Genomic DNA, 13,761 nt, shown 5'->3' with positions numbered 1-13,761 from the left:
CAGAAACGGTCATTTATTTCGGCCGAAATTTAAAACCATGCCGTGGTCACATCTTTTCCTTTCCGTGCATGTGTCACTCCAAGCTGTGCATCTTTTTCTTCTTTTTTAAAAAGCAACTCAAAAACCCTCTTTTAGTTTTAAATTTAATAAAATATAGATTTCTGACATGCTAGCCTGAAGCTCGAGACATGTACCTTTCCTAATGCAGGGAGTAGACAGCTAATGTTGCCTACCAAAAAAAATAGACAGCTCGAGACATGTGCCTTTCCCAAAAAATCTGTTTTTTTAATTAATTTAATATTTCACCGAAATTTCGACCGAAATATAATATTGAATAAAATATTGGTTCCGATTTTTGTACCAGTTTTTGACCGAAATTTTGAAATTTCAAGGTTCGAAACCGGTACCGAAACCGAAATTTTAAACCTTGGTTGTAACCTATTTTATTTATTCATTGCTCACCCACCTTTCATCATTACACTCACAACCCTAGAAATAATTTTGTTGTGCATCCCTGCATACGATTCTCAATGCCATGTCATAATGATAAAGAGAAATTTTCACTCTCCATATTGACAAAAACACTCCCATCTCGTCGTTTGCATAACACCACCACATACTTGATATTCACACCCGTTTTCATTCCTTTTTTTAATGGTACCCCTTTTCATTCCTACGGCACTCTCAAGCTCATTTCTAGTGCCGATCACGTCAGGTTGCTCGATTGACGCTCACCTCTATTGTACTCACCTCTGTGACATCTTTTTGGAGTAACGTGCCAAGGGGTTCTCCCTAGCTTATGTATTGCGACAAGTCTTTCCATGACTCTCATTAATAGGGGTGTTCATTGTTCGGTCTGTTCGGTTCGGTTTTTTTTCTTTTCGGTTCGGTTTCGGTTTTTTTTTTGAAAATTCGGTTATTCGGTTTCGGTTATCTCAAAAAAAAATCGGTTAACCGAATAACCGAAATTATGGATGAAAACCATTTTTTCCAAAAAAGAAGTGTTATATGTGCACTCCGTAGGATGATCAAAACCGTCCATTTGATTGATCACAACTTAATTAGGTTGTGCTCAAAAAATCATTTCGATCGGATGATCCTAGCCCTCTTATCCAAACCAAGATTTTCCTTTTTTCCCTCTTTTTCTCCCAAATTGGTTCGGTTTCGGTTCGGTTTCGGTTCGGTTTTTAGAAATTTCGGTTCGGTTTCGGTTACCGAAATTTGATAACCGAAATTATTTCGGTTATCAAATTTCGGTTTATTCGGTTCGGTTATAACCGAACAACCACCCCTACTCATTAATGGTTGTACGCGTGAAGCATGACGTAGGAATAATTTTTGAAGGCTCGAGTTGCTAACCAAGTGCTTCCAACTGCCAACTTCTCTTATTTATCTCTTATTGATATGTGGTGTGCCTTGCTATTCTGCTAAAGGACTTTTTACCCAAGTGAAAATTAATCGCTTTTGTGCTCTTATCGGGTTTCTTTCCCTACCTCGTCAATATTGGTACCTTCGCTCCTTGATCCTTTTTTGTGATTTGTGAACCATGGGTGATAGTAATAACTCTTATCAGCTTCCGTGCTCTTATCGAGTTTCTTTCTCTACCTCATCAATATTGGTACCTTCGTTCCTGAATCCTTTTTTGTAATTTGTAAATCATGGGTGATAGTAATAAATCTAAGGGTAAAACCAGTGTTCATGAGACTAAACATAACAGTAAGATAAAACTTACCTATGTCCCTATCAATAGGTTAAACTATGTCTCATGGTCTAGAAGTGCATCTTTAGCTCTCGGTGGGGATCAAAGGCAGATTATAGTTATGTAAAAATGGAAATCCCTAAAAGACTTGTTCCAATTTCGAGGAATGCCAAACCAATGACCAACCGGTCATGTCTTGGATCATAAACTTTATGGAGCCAATTATAGCTGAAATTCACACGATCTTAGAATGCTAAAGAACATTGGGCTGCTAATTAAGGAGATTCATGGGAACCAAGACAATTTTGTTAAAATATTTCAATTGAAGCAAGAAATTTCTCAGATCAATCAAGAAAATAAAACTATAATTGAACTTCTTACTACACTGAAACCCATGTGAGATGAATTAGCTATTATTGTCCTCTTACCATTAATCTTGCTGAGTTAAGGAGGGTTGAATGAGAGAAAAAAAATTTAATTCTTGCATGCTTTAAAACCTTAATATGAGCAGGTTGGGAGTCAAATCATTCCTTTTTTTCAGAATTGCTCTGTCTAATGAGCGTGCCACCTTAATGAGTGAGGAAAGTCAGAAAAAGGTTATGCGTGTTGAATTAAAGTCTGAATCTGAAACAAGTGAAGATTTTTATCTTCGTTTCAACTAAGGAAAACTATTAAAATAGGAAAAGTGCTAAAAATATTGTGGCTAAAAAGAGATAATATGGTGGAATTAGCGGTCGTGGAAGAGGTCAAGACAACATGCATCCTCTACGTTGTAATCATTGTGGAAAAACTAAGCACACTATTGATAAATACTAGGCTAAGTACCCTCACTTAAGACCCAATCAAAATAGAATGGGTGAATCTTCATCTGCTCATACTGTTAAAACTCAAATTACTATTGAAAAATTGGTCCTAGTCCTTCCAATTGGACGCTACTGGCTCTCCTTCTAATTGGACGCTACTTGTACAACAGGTGATCTCTGTGCTCTCCAATCAACTCTCTTCTGATAATGGTAATTAGATTATTGATTCATCGACTACAGACCATATGAAAAACTTCTTATAAAGATGTCTAATAATTACTAAAATCCTTGTATCAATTGCAAATGGTTCTCTTGTTCTAATTAAAATGGATAGAAAGCACTAATTTCTTTTCAGAAAATGTCAATTCTAATGTCCTTTTTTATGCCCTCATTTTCCTCGAATCTTATGTCTGCAAGCAAACTTACTATAACTTAAACTATAATGCATTTTTTTCTCCATCCACTGTCTTTCTTCAAGATAAGATACGGTCACGGGGAAGACAACTGGTGAAGGAAGAATGTATTGAGGGCTTTACTACCTGGATTAGAAGAATAAAGCCTTGATGGCTAAAAATGGTGACCTTAGACCAGGAGTTCTCGACTTGGTCATCCCGTTAATAAGGTTTTACATTACTTGAAACCTGAATTATTGTAATTGAGCCATTTTTTAAGTAGGCAAGGCTTCCTTTTCCGTCCTCTGAAAATAAAGCTAAAAAATCGTTTGACTTGATTCATTCTAATGTGAGAGGACCCAACCCATGTTGAGTCCAACTACGATATTTTGTATTGTTCATTGATATCTTTCAGATGACTACAATATTTCTACTTAATTTTAAAAGTGAGGTTTTTAAAAAGTTTAAGGAGTTTTCAAATCAAATTAAAACTCAATATAAAGTCAAGATCAAGATTCTATGTTCGGATAACGGGAATAAGTATACAAATAAAAAATTTCACAATATCTCATAGCTCAAGGCAACAAATTAAAACTCAATATAAAGTCAAGATCAAGAATCTATGTTCAGATAACGAGAATAAGTACACAAATAAAAAATTTCACAATGTGGTTAGGTGGCTCCGTGGGTCTGCGACGCCACCTTGGAGATTTTGGTCATTTTTTGATGAAATCTCTGATCTTGTTGAGGGCTCTTCTGTCATCTTTAATCATGTTAGAAGATCTGCAAATTGCGACGCGGATTCTTTGGCGAGATCTGGGGTTGATAGATTGCAGTTAGAAAGTTTTGATTTTTTGCCTCCTTTATTTTTTCTTCTATTTTTTCCTTGTAATCCTTTGGGGGGTCCTCCTTGGGCTTCCCCTTCTTTTTAATATATTTGACTTACCATTTCAAAAAAAAAAATCGCAATATCTCATAGCTCAAGGCATTTTACACCAGACCTCATGCTCCATTCCTCAACAGCATTGTGTCTGAAAGAAACAACAGACACCTGTTAGAAGTAGCACAATCTATTATGTTTGAGAAAAGTGTCCCCAAATTTATTTAGTCTAAAACCACCCTAACTGTTTGTTACTTGATTAATAGGCTCCTAAGCAAGATTCTTGGAAATAAAGTAAAAAGATTAATTTATATTATTAAAGTATTTTTAAAAAGGTTAATTTATCTCATTAATGTATTTTTAAATTTGTTTGCTTTGTTTACAATAACTCTCAAAGGCGATATAAATTGGATCTGGGAGATATAAATTGTATCTGCATGCTATTAGATTGTCTTCTTGATGTATGCCACAAAAAATGGGATATAAGTGTTATGAAACAAAAAATAAAAAAAATTTACATCTCTCGATATGTAAAATTTAATAAGGATGAGTCCTTCCAAGAACACAATTCTAATAATCCTTGAAAAATGACTCAAGGGGGTATTCTGGATGGTTCCTACAACAAATGGTGGAAATAGGAAAGTTGGTGTTCAAATTTATGAGGATCAAGAATGACCTTTAACTAATGATGAAAAAGTGGAGATTATGGAGTACAAGGCGACTTGGACAAGAACATGTGGCCCAATACCCTGATGATGCTCATTTTCCTGATTCTCCGCTTTAACGCGGGTCTAATCATATCTCTCATCCTCACTTGAAAGATGTTTTTGCATACCATGTAAGTGTGTATCCATTCAAAATAATTTGTCTTATTGCAAAGTGTTTGCTTCACACTGTTTTCTTTTTAAATATTTTTGATAAAGTAGAACCCACCTCCTTTCATGGCGCTAATTTACAACATGTGTGAAGGAAGGCCATGAAAGAATTTTCTGCATTGGACAAAAATCATAATAAGATATAGTCCAATTAACAATTCAGGAAATTGACACGGGATATAATTGACAAAGTTGGATCTGGAAGCGTTCTTCGGTGATCTTGAAGATCGGACATATCCGAAAATTCTTGCTCTTTTTTTTGTTTTAAAAAAAATAGACAAATCTTGATATATGCCATGAGCGAGGGGACGCACGAGCTTGATCAAGCATGGAATCGTCGGATGAATTGATTTACGCCACGAGCGAGGGGACGCGTGAGCTGAATCAAACATGAAATCGACAGATGATTCTTGCATTCAACAAGTAATGACAAAAGATGAAAGACATGGGAGAAAGCTTAGCACTCTGATCTTCAAATTCCATAATCCTAAGATAAAAGATGAAGGATAAAGAGAAGAGCGGAGCTCTATCTTAAATTTCTACCCAAGGAGAATCTCTACCAAAAATTTGAATTCCAAAAATTTCAATTCCCAAGAACTTCAAATGATAGGAAAAGAGGCCTTATATAGGAAACCCCTAACACAACAAGAAATTCCTAAACTACTCCTAATGAGCAAAAGACTAGGAAAAGAGGCCTTATATAGGAAACCCCTAACACAACAAGAAATTCCTAAACTACTCCTAATGATCAAAAGACTACTAAAGTCATCACTTAATAACTTAATTACAAGAAGAACCACAAATGAGCTACAAGACACCCTACACAAATGCAGTCCAAACATATGAGGTTGATGCGACATGGAAAATTACTGCATCAATAGTCTATTCGACCGGAACGGACGGAAATTGCCAACTAAGGAACCTATAGGTTCGCAAATGACTTTCAGGAAATTTAGGAGCAATATATGGGTGTTAACTCAACAAAACAGCAACATGCATATGCTGATCAGTATAAACAAATCATAAATAATCAAATACAACAACAATTTTCAAAGAAATGCTAAGCTTAAGAGGCCAACCATCAAAGAAACAAAATTAATCTAAATCATGTTCCATACAAATCTTACCAAAAAGAAAACAGTTATCTAAGGATTAAAAATCAGATCTTGGTTAAAGTTGTCCTAATCGCATATGTAAAGAAAATACCTAAGGCTCAAACAACGCTAATGGGGTAAGAAAATATAGGGATGATGAAAGGATCGGAGTCGGGTGGGGTGTGGGTGACAAGGGTAAGGCTGATTGAGTTAACTTGGAATACAAAACTTATGGGAAAAGACTTGGCTATGGAAAAAAGAAACGAAAAGGTTCGAAGAGTGACATTGTGAGGGGAATAGATTATTGAAAGTAAAGAAAAAAAATGAAATATTTGGGATGGGCGTGCTGGGCCACAAGCCATGATCATCCATTGTAGGCAGTGTTCGAGAGTGGGAAGACAGCAAGCAGGAGAGAATGAAAGAGGTGTTATTCACAGACAAAATAAAGAGAGAGAAGAAAAGAGAATCAAGATCAAGAAAGGAATCAAGCACGAGAAAGGAGAAAGATAGGGGTAGAATGAGGTGTCTTATGAACCCAGCCATAGTGGGGAGAGGGGAGGAGGGTAGTTGAAGAGGGCAGCTAATGAAGCCAACCGTGGGAGGTGATAAAGAGGAGAGGAGAAGGACAACTAAAACGAATGTGAGAAAGGGAGAAGGATAGAAGGAGAGGTGAGGAATCTAAGAGAGAGAGAGAGAGAGAGAGAGAGAGAGAGAGAGAGAGAGAGAAGGAGGAGGAGGAGGGGGTAATTAGATGCAAGAGGAGGGGCTTCCCTTTCTTAATTTCACAAAACTTGAGGTTTTAGGTTGGGGTGAAGGGTATTTATATGGAGAGGGATATGCATTTAAGTGATAGGCCCAAAGGTAGCCAATAAGGTAAAATGGATTTAAGTGAGGGTAAAGGAGGATAAATACTCAGCCATGGAAATGGCCAATGGGATATAAAAAACTAATGGCTTGGGTATTGGGGGGTGGGTAATAATTAATAGGCCATAGATTGATCTGGACATGCCCCACATCTAGGTCAACCAAAATGTGATAAAAATACTAAAATAAATTCTAAATAAAAGAAATAAAATATGCCCATCAAATCAGTAACATAAAATCGTAATCATGGGCTCCAGAATCACATGAACTGTTGTGCTCTTATTGTCGGCTGAGTATGGATTGTTATGTCCTAGTTCCAAAGGCTACTGCACCAATTCATGGACTGATGTGCACTTGTACTGACTGTAGCGCATCCATGTGACCTATTCTTTCTTTTAGTGGGTAGGCTGCTGATTTTGTTGTGGACTGATGTTCCTTGTGACCACTGACCCGTTTGGTTGCTAATTTTGGTTGGCGTAATGCATTTTTTGTATGCTACATTACTTGTGACTCATAAATACGGGTCAACCAAATGGACCTATCACGGAGTTACCATCCGACAGCTTACATTTGTTTAACTAAATGGACCTGTCCTAACTACCTTCTTTAGGCAGAATCCATAGAGGTAGCCCTGAGTGCCAAGGGCAAACTTAAATGTTAACTGATCATGGACCTTATACATCTGATGATATGGAACTTAACTCAACTCAACAAAGCATTTGTCCCAAACTAGTTGGGGTCGGCTAAATATCTGATGGTATGGAACTGCTCAGAGAAAATTTTCAGACAATGACTTGGCTTTAGAAACGGCATGGAACCACATGCCAGTGTCAATTATCACAAAATTCTTCTCCTTATGAATTGGGTGATGTTTATTTTCTAAACATTGGCACAAGCCATCTATGAGAACATTGAAGTTGAATTTGAGAGAATGGTTTGAAATTTCGGCCAGGGCCAACACCGAAAGTACATGAATACAAAATTTTGGCAAATTTTCCGAAATCTCCATCGAAATTTTAAGATTTCCACTGAAATTACGGCTGAAATCTCCACCGAAATCTTGTAAAATACCGAAATTGTTTTCCGAAATTTTACTTGATTTTGGCCGAAATTTCAGCTGAAACCAAAAATTTTCAACCGAAACCGACATTTAAAATCTTGTTTGAGAGACATGAAGCACATGTGTAGGACTGACCAAGCCATCTATGAGAACATTGAAGTCGAATTTAAGAGACGTGAAACACACATTTGTAGGACTGACCAAGCCGTGGACCATGGAGCTAAGCTAGTGTTTGATCCAACAATATCTCTATAGAGTTCATCAAATAATATAATGTTTTCCAAATAAATAGCTTTAAATCCTCCAACAAAGTCAATAAGCAAAGGAAACAATGGTCAGAGAGCATCATATACGGTAAAGTTCAGGATTTCGTGAATGACAAGTCAACAACCAAAACAGTTGGCATGCAACCTAAAAGTAAGAGATTCATACTTTCAGCTGAATTCTTTACATCCCAAAAAAGCGCAATCCCTATTAATCCCCAAGGTTCAAGATCGTGAGTGTAGGAATTAACATGGTCATAAGTCTGACAGAAACCCTATGAAAACCAACACGGGCTTGCTCTGGTACGACGAACATAATTAAAAAAATATGATGATATTATCATGGATAAATAGCATACAAAAAATACTAAGTAACAGGATGAAGGTTTGGGTTTTTACAAAACTTTGTCAACATGGGTTTCCTGCAATATAGGAATAAATGGGGTGCTGTAATTACATGGCTCAAAGGAGGAAAAAGTTACATGTGCCTCATCATATATTAACCATATCTGGGCCATAAAAAGATTAGAAACTTCTATGATAACCAAGCAAATTCATAAAGCAACTATTCACATTTCTAAAACAAGATAAATGAAATTGGCATACCTTTCAAAAAGCTTCTCCATGGTCTGAGACTGCATTTCTGATGAAAGACGTGCGTCTCTTACACTGATAAGACTACTAACAAATGACCTCAGTGACTCAAACTCCTGCTTAACACGACAAAGCTCCTGTTCATTTTCTGCAGCTCTCTGTCTTTGTCTAGATGTTTCTTGCACCATATCTTCCACTTTTTGGCGCATTTCATTCAAAATACAGTTTGTACCAAATGAAAAATTTTCCATTTCTTCTACCTTTGCAGACATGCTTTCAATTTGGAGCGCTTTTTTTCTAATTTCTTCGTGTCCTGAACTTACCTTTTCTTTTTCAACAGCTGCCTCTCTCTCTGCCATAATAACTCTCTTTACAAGAGCCTCCATTACATCGGTAACCATTCGTACTGATTTAAGTATTTCACCAATATATGCTCCATCATGTTTATCAAAATATTCAATTTTGCTACTAACTCCCAGCCACATTTCCTCATCGAGACTTTCAAATGGAGAAAGGTCGACATCTTTTGACCAATTGGACAATGGTGTTCCATTTCTGTCAATTAGTCCTACCCCGTCTTGATGTCTGATCCCACAAGAAGTATGGGCTAAATGAGGAACCGCCATAATTCTTGCCTTTGATTTCAAATAGGTCAGCAATGTAGAGGTAGTTTTGACTCTTCGCCAGAGAACTTCTAATTCGTTCTTTTCATCTTCCACAGAGGACTGGATACAAGCATTTACCTCCATAAGCTTTGCTTGTAAAGCATCCACTTGGGATTGGCGTTGCTCCAACTCCCGCTTCCACGTGGTGTCGGTTTGAATGTGATGAGAATTTTGGGTCAACAAGTCTCCCTCTTCCTCCACTGCCTCCCCCATAATCTTTCCCTAAGTTATAGTGAATATTCATAACATGAATTTCCATGATCAAACAAGAATGGAAAATATCAAAACAAGTGAGCTGAGAACATCCAAACAACTAAAATAGGATTTAAGCTGACAAGATTAAATTGGATGATAAGTGTCACGTGCCATCATTTTTTTTTTCAAATAAAAAAATAGGATTTAAGCCTACTGCTAAGGTTGAAAGATGGATGACCCCCTCTCTGCCATTGTCATCATGCAAAACCTTGTCCCTTGCCAGTCGTCCAGTAATGATGAATAACATCAATCATTGTCAATGCTTGATCAATTTGTTTACTCAGAGGGTTTCTCTCAAACAGATTACTTGGAAGCTATTGTAATTGCTCCAGTTTATTAAATTTTTTTGGAAGATTATTCTTATAGAAAATACCATAATAAAAAATGCAAGAGCCTAATTTCGTAGCTCAAAAATTAGAATCTATGAGCCGCATGAGAAAACATTTGCTTATAAGTAAATGTCCACACTCTTAAGTGCTCGCAGGTATTCTGTCCTACCAACACTGTCTATATTCAAGGCGGAGATTATCTCTTGTGACCCTAGGCCATTTTGCCATCATGCAAAACGCCAAAACCTTGCCAGTTGTAATGAGAAACATAATCCACTGTGAAGTCATTATCAATTTGTTAACAGACTAGAATTCTTTCAACCGGATAACTTGAAAAATATGCTTCATCAATTTATTCCAGTTTCTTTGAATTTTTATGCCGATTTTCCCCGTAGAACTTACGAAAATATCTTTGAATTTTTATCCGGATTTTCCCCATAGAACTAACCGAAATATTTAATCAAAAGAAAGGCCTAGAGAATATGGCTCTAACTTGCATGAGCCACATGAAACAACATATATGTTAGAAGCCAATATGCACATTATTAAATGCCCGCGAGAATTCTCTCCTACCAACACAACCCAGGTTCAAAGAGGAGATGTGCCTCACTCTAGAGCAAAAGGACATTAATAAAAAAAAAGGGCGGCCCTGTGCACGAGGCTACTGCCATTGCAGGGTCTGGGTAGGGCTAGATGTACGCAGCCTTACCCCTGCTTTGCAGAGAGGCTGTTTCCGTGACTCGAACCCGTGACCACCAGGTCACAATGGAGCAAAAGGCCATTAATAAGAGCTCCTCAAATATGGAGAGGTTTTGTCTATCAACTTACTACTGATCGACCACAGATCAAAAAGTTCTGAAAACCAAAAATTGGAGAAAGGATGACTTCTGAAGAGATGATATTTATGAATTTTGGTGATTTACTTGAATAAATAGAATATTTTTACTAGATTTTAGAAAATCTATGTTTTGGGAGAAGATGGGTTGTTCGAAGCTCTGTGTTGCATGGATTCGGATAAGCGTGTCGGCATCAAACACGGATTCAAGGTGTCAGATTCAGCAAACTCCAAAAAGTAGGATTCATGGATTCAGCCATAGTTGTCGACTTGTTACTCGATTTCTTAATTTTATGACTCGTGAGTCGAAAGAGTTTTTGAAAAGATAAGAAATTGAGTTGAAAAATTATAATTATATCATTTATCAAAAGATGAAGGCATGAAACACATAAAAGCAATTATATGCTTGCAATTTGCTAATTATGAAAGAGCTAACCAATTTCTATGAAAGAGCTAAATAGCTAATTATGCATGCTAGCCTAGGAACCATCATGAATTTCAATGAAATATGTTGCATGAGAAAGCAAACAACTCATGAATAAGAAAAGATATGCTCGGAAGTGAGTCTAAGCTGCCCAGCAAATCCCTAAGTAAGAATTTACATAAAAATAACTCTAACCAATCTCTATGAAAGAGCTAAATAGCTAATTATGCATTCTAGACTAGGAACCATCATGAATTTCAATGAAATCTATTGCATGAGAGAGCAGACAATTCATGAATAAGATAAAACCTGCTGGGAAGTGAGTCTAGGCTGTCTAGCAAATCCCTAGCAAATATTATAAGCAAAAACCTGGATTTTAAGCAAAAATATGGATTTGAAGCAAAAAACAGGATTTTAAGCAAATCCCTTTTATATATTATAAACTTATAATAAAAAACCTGGATTTAATCAGATAAAACCTAGATTTTATAATATCCAAGATTGTAAAATCCAAGTTTAGTTATTAAAATCCAAGATTGAAATTGATTAGGGTTCTTTCCAAAGAACCCTAGAAATAGATGAGAGAGAGAGAGAGAGAGAATCTGGGAAACAGAGAAATATATGAAAAAAAAGAAAAGAAAAAAACCCAAAAATGTGTACCTGACAGTCTTCTTGTTCTTCACAGCGCCGGCGACTGCGAGCTTCTTCTTCTCCTTCTTCTTCACAGCGCCGGCAAGGGTTTGGGGGTTCTTCTTCTTCTCAATGGTGACGACGAGGGTTTTGAGTTTTATAGGGTTCTTCAGTTCTTGTTGAGAGAAGAGAAGAGATAAGTGATATAAAACCCTTTTTTAACTTGTAATTTAAGCCCTTTATATTACTTGGGACAGCCCCTCTAATGTACTTTATAAACACCTTTATGAAGTGTATTTCACCCCCTTTTATTACTTCGAACAGCCCCTCTAATGCATTTAACTTAATATCTCAACTCGTGCGATTTTGAGACGAGTCGTTGTGACTCACGAGTCGACTCGTGCGAGCTTACAGCACAACCGAGTCCACCATATGAGTCTACTCGAAATTGTTGTGACTCAACTCGACTCGTACGAGTCTGACAACTATGGGTTCGGCAATTATTACTAAATAAAATAAAACTTAAAAGTTTAAAAGCTTACATATATATATATATATATATATATATATATATATATATATATATGAGAAAACGGTTCCTACACATATGTGTAGAGAGTTCTCTACACACTAGCTTAAAATACAGTGGGGGCCCACATTGTTTGGGTGATCCAAGCCATCCATTTTAAAGGCCCTCACATAGATAGGGTGTCTACAAAAAATCAGATCCATAGGATCATCCCAACCCTACGATTTGTGGAGGTAAAATGGATGTCTTTAAACCTTCACAAATTAGTCCATTTTTTGCCTCCACAGTTCGAATGGTTAGGATGATCCAATGGATTTGATTTTTTGTGGACACCCTATCTATGTGAGGGCCTTAAAAATGAATGGTTTGGATCACCCAAATAATGTGGCCCCCACTCTATTTTAAGCTAGTGTGTAGATAACTTATCTACACATGTGTGTAGGAACCGTTTTCTCTCTCTATATATATATATATATTATATATATATATATATATATATATATATATATATATATTTTGATACGTAAGCTGGGATCGAACATGCGACCTCAAGGTTGAGAGGGTCAAGGCGTCAAGGTTTTCATTAAGAGAGGACAAGCTATGATTTTATTAAAAAAAAAGTTAAGGAGAAAACGCATTTAAAGGGAAAATATGCAGGATTCACATTTTAAAAGAGACAACAATATGTCCAATTCGCTTGAAAAAACAGGATTCGTGTGGGACACAGCTACGAAGAGAATCCGGCTCTGTCCCACGCAAATCCATGTCTGAAACGCGTGTCGAAACATGTCAACATGGATTCGGCATATGGGGCAAAGAATCTATGCAACAGACCTTCCTGATGTTTCTTTCTTTCTTTTTTGAAATGGTAATAATTTCATTGATCAGGGGACGGACCGAGATGGGCCACCCCAAAGAACACAAGAGAAGACACAGAACAAAAAAATAAAAACCTCAAGGAGGTCAGAAATCAAACCACTCCAAACCCACCCGATCAACTCCAACCCTAGCTAAGGAATCAGCTTCACTATTAGCAGATCTCCTCACATGATTAGATACAACAGAAGATTCATAAGTTATATTAGAGATTTCGTCAAAAAATGAAGTGAATCTCCATGGAGGAACCGCTGTCCCTCGCAGCCACCTAATCACATTTTGTGGGTCACCCTCTACAATAGTAAAATCCAGAAACTCCCAATCAAGTCTTTTGATACCCCGATATACCGCCATGACCTCCACCTCAGTAGCATCACACACCCCTAAAGGGCCAGAATACGCCCAACAACACTAGAATCTCGGCAAAGCCTCCCAATCCCAGCAAGACCCGGGTTACCGAGACTCGAGCCATCAAAGTTGATCTTAAGCATACCGCTAGGAGGGGCCTCCCATCTCAAAAGAATCTGCGGCCTATTCTCCCTGCTGAAGCACACCTCCCACCATCCCTCCCACAAAGCATAAGCCAACACAAAATGGCAAGATGGGAGACATCTTGCCCAAGAAATGGAAAGAGATATAACTTTAATGTAAAGCCAATAAGGAGATTTGGCAGACCCCTCAAAAACTCTAGAGT

At 37.1% G+C, this 13,761-nt stretch overlaps 1 protein-coding gene across 4 annotated transcripts in view; it reads right to left on the bottom strand.

The window, feature by feature from the left end:
- Window positions 1-13,761, bottom strand: part of LOC143854673 (uncharacterized) — a 33,465-nt gene that overhangs the window by 6,174 nt on the left and 13,530 nt on the right. Inside the window, exons 2-4 of one of the 4 annotated variants that reach the window (XM_077364752.1) lie at window positions 8,537-9,411; window positions 3,841-3,925; window positions 3,466-3,710 (exon numbers count right to left, since the gene is read on the bottom strand). In XM_077364752.1, coding sequence (XP_077220867.1) covers window positions 3,868-3,925; window positions 8,537-9,402 — 924 coding nt within the window. In that variant the 5' untranslated portion in view covers window positions 9,403-9,411 and the 3' untranslated portion in view covers window positions 3,466-3,710; window positions 3,841-3,867. Of the gene's footprint in view, window positions 1-3,465; window positions 3,926-8,536; window positions 9,412-11,692; window positions 11,974-13,761 lie in introns of those variants that run through there. The other 3 variants (XM_077364750.1, XM_077364751.1, XM_077364749.1) reach the window with 3 other exon arrangements.

Source organism: Tasmannia lanceolata, unplaced genomic scaffold (genome assembly GCF_043159265.1).
Source record: "Tasmannia lanceolata isolate RefF3 unplaced genomic scaffold, GAP_Taslan_0.1 ptg000020l, whole genome shotgun sequence".
In the NCBI taxonomy this organism is placed as follows: Eukaryota; Viridiplantae; Streptophyta; class Magnoliopsida; order Canellales; family Winteraceae; genus Tasmannia; species Tasmannia lanceolata.
The sequence above is the reverse complement of the archived record's forward strand: the minus strand, read 5'-3'. Positions and strand labels throughout refer to the sequence as shown.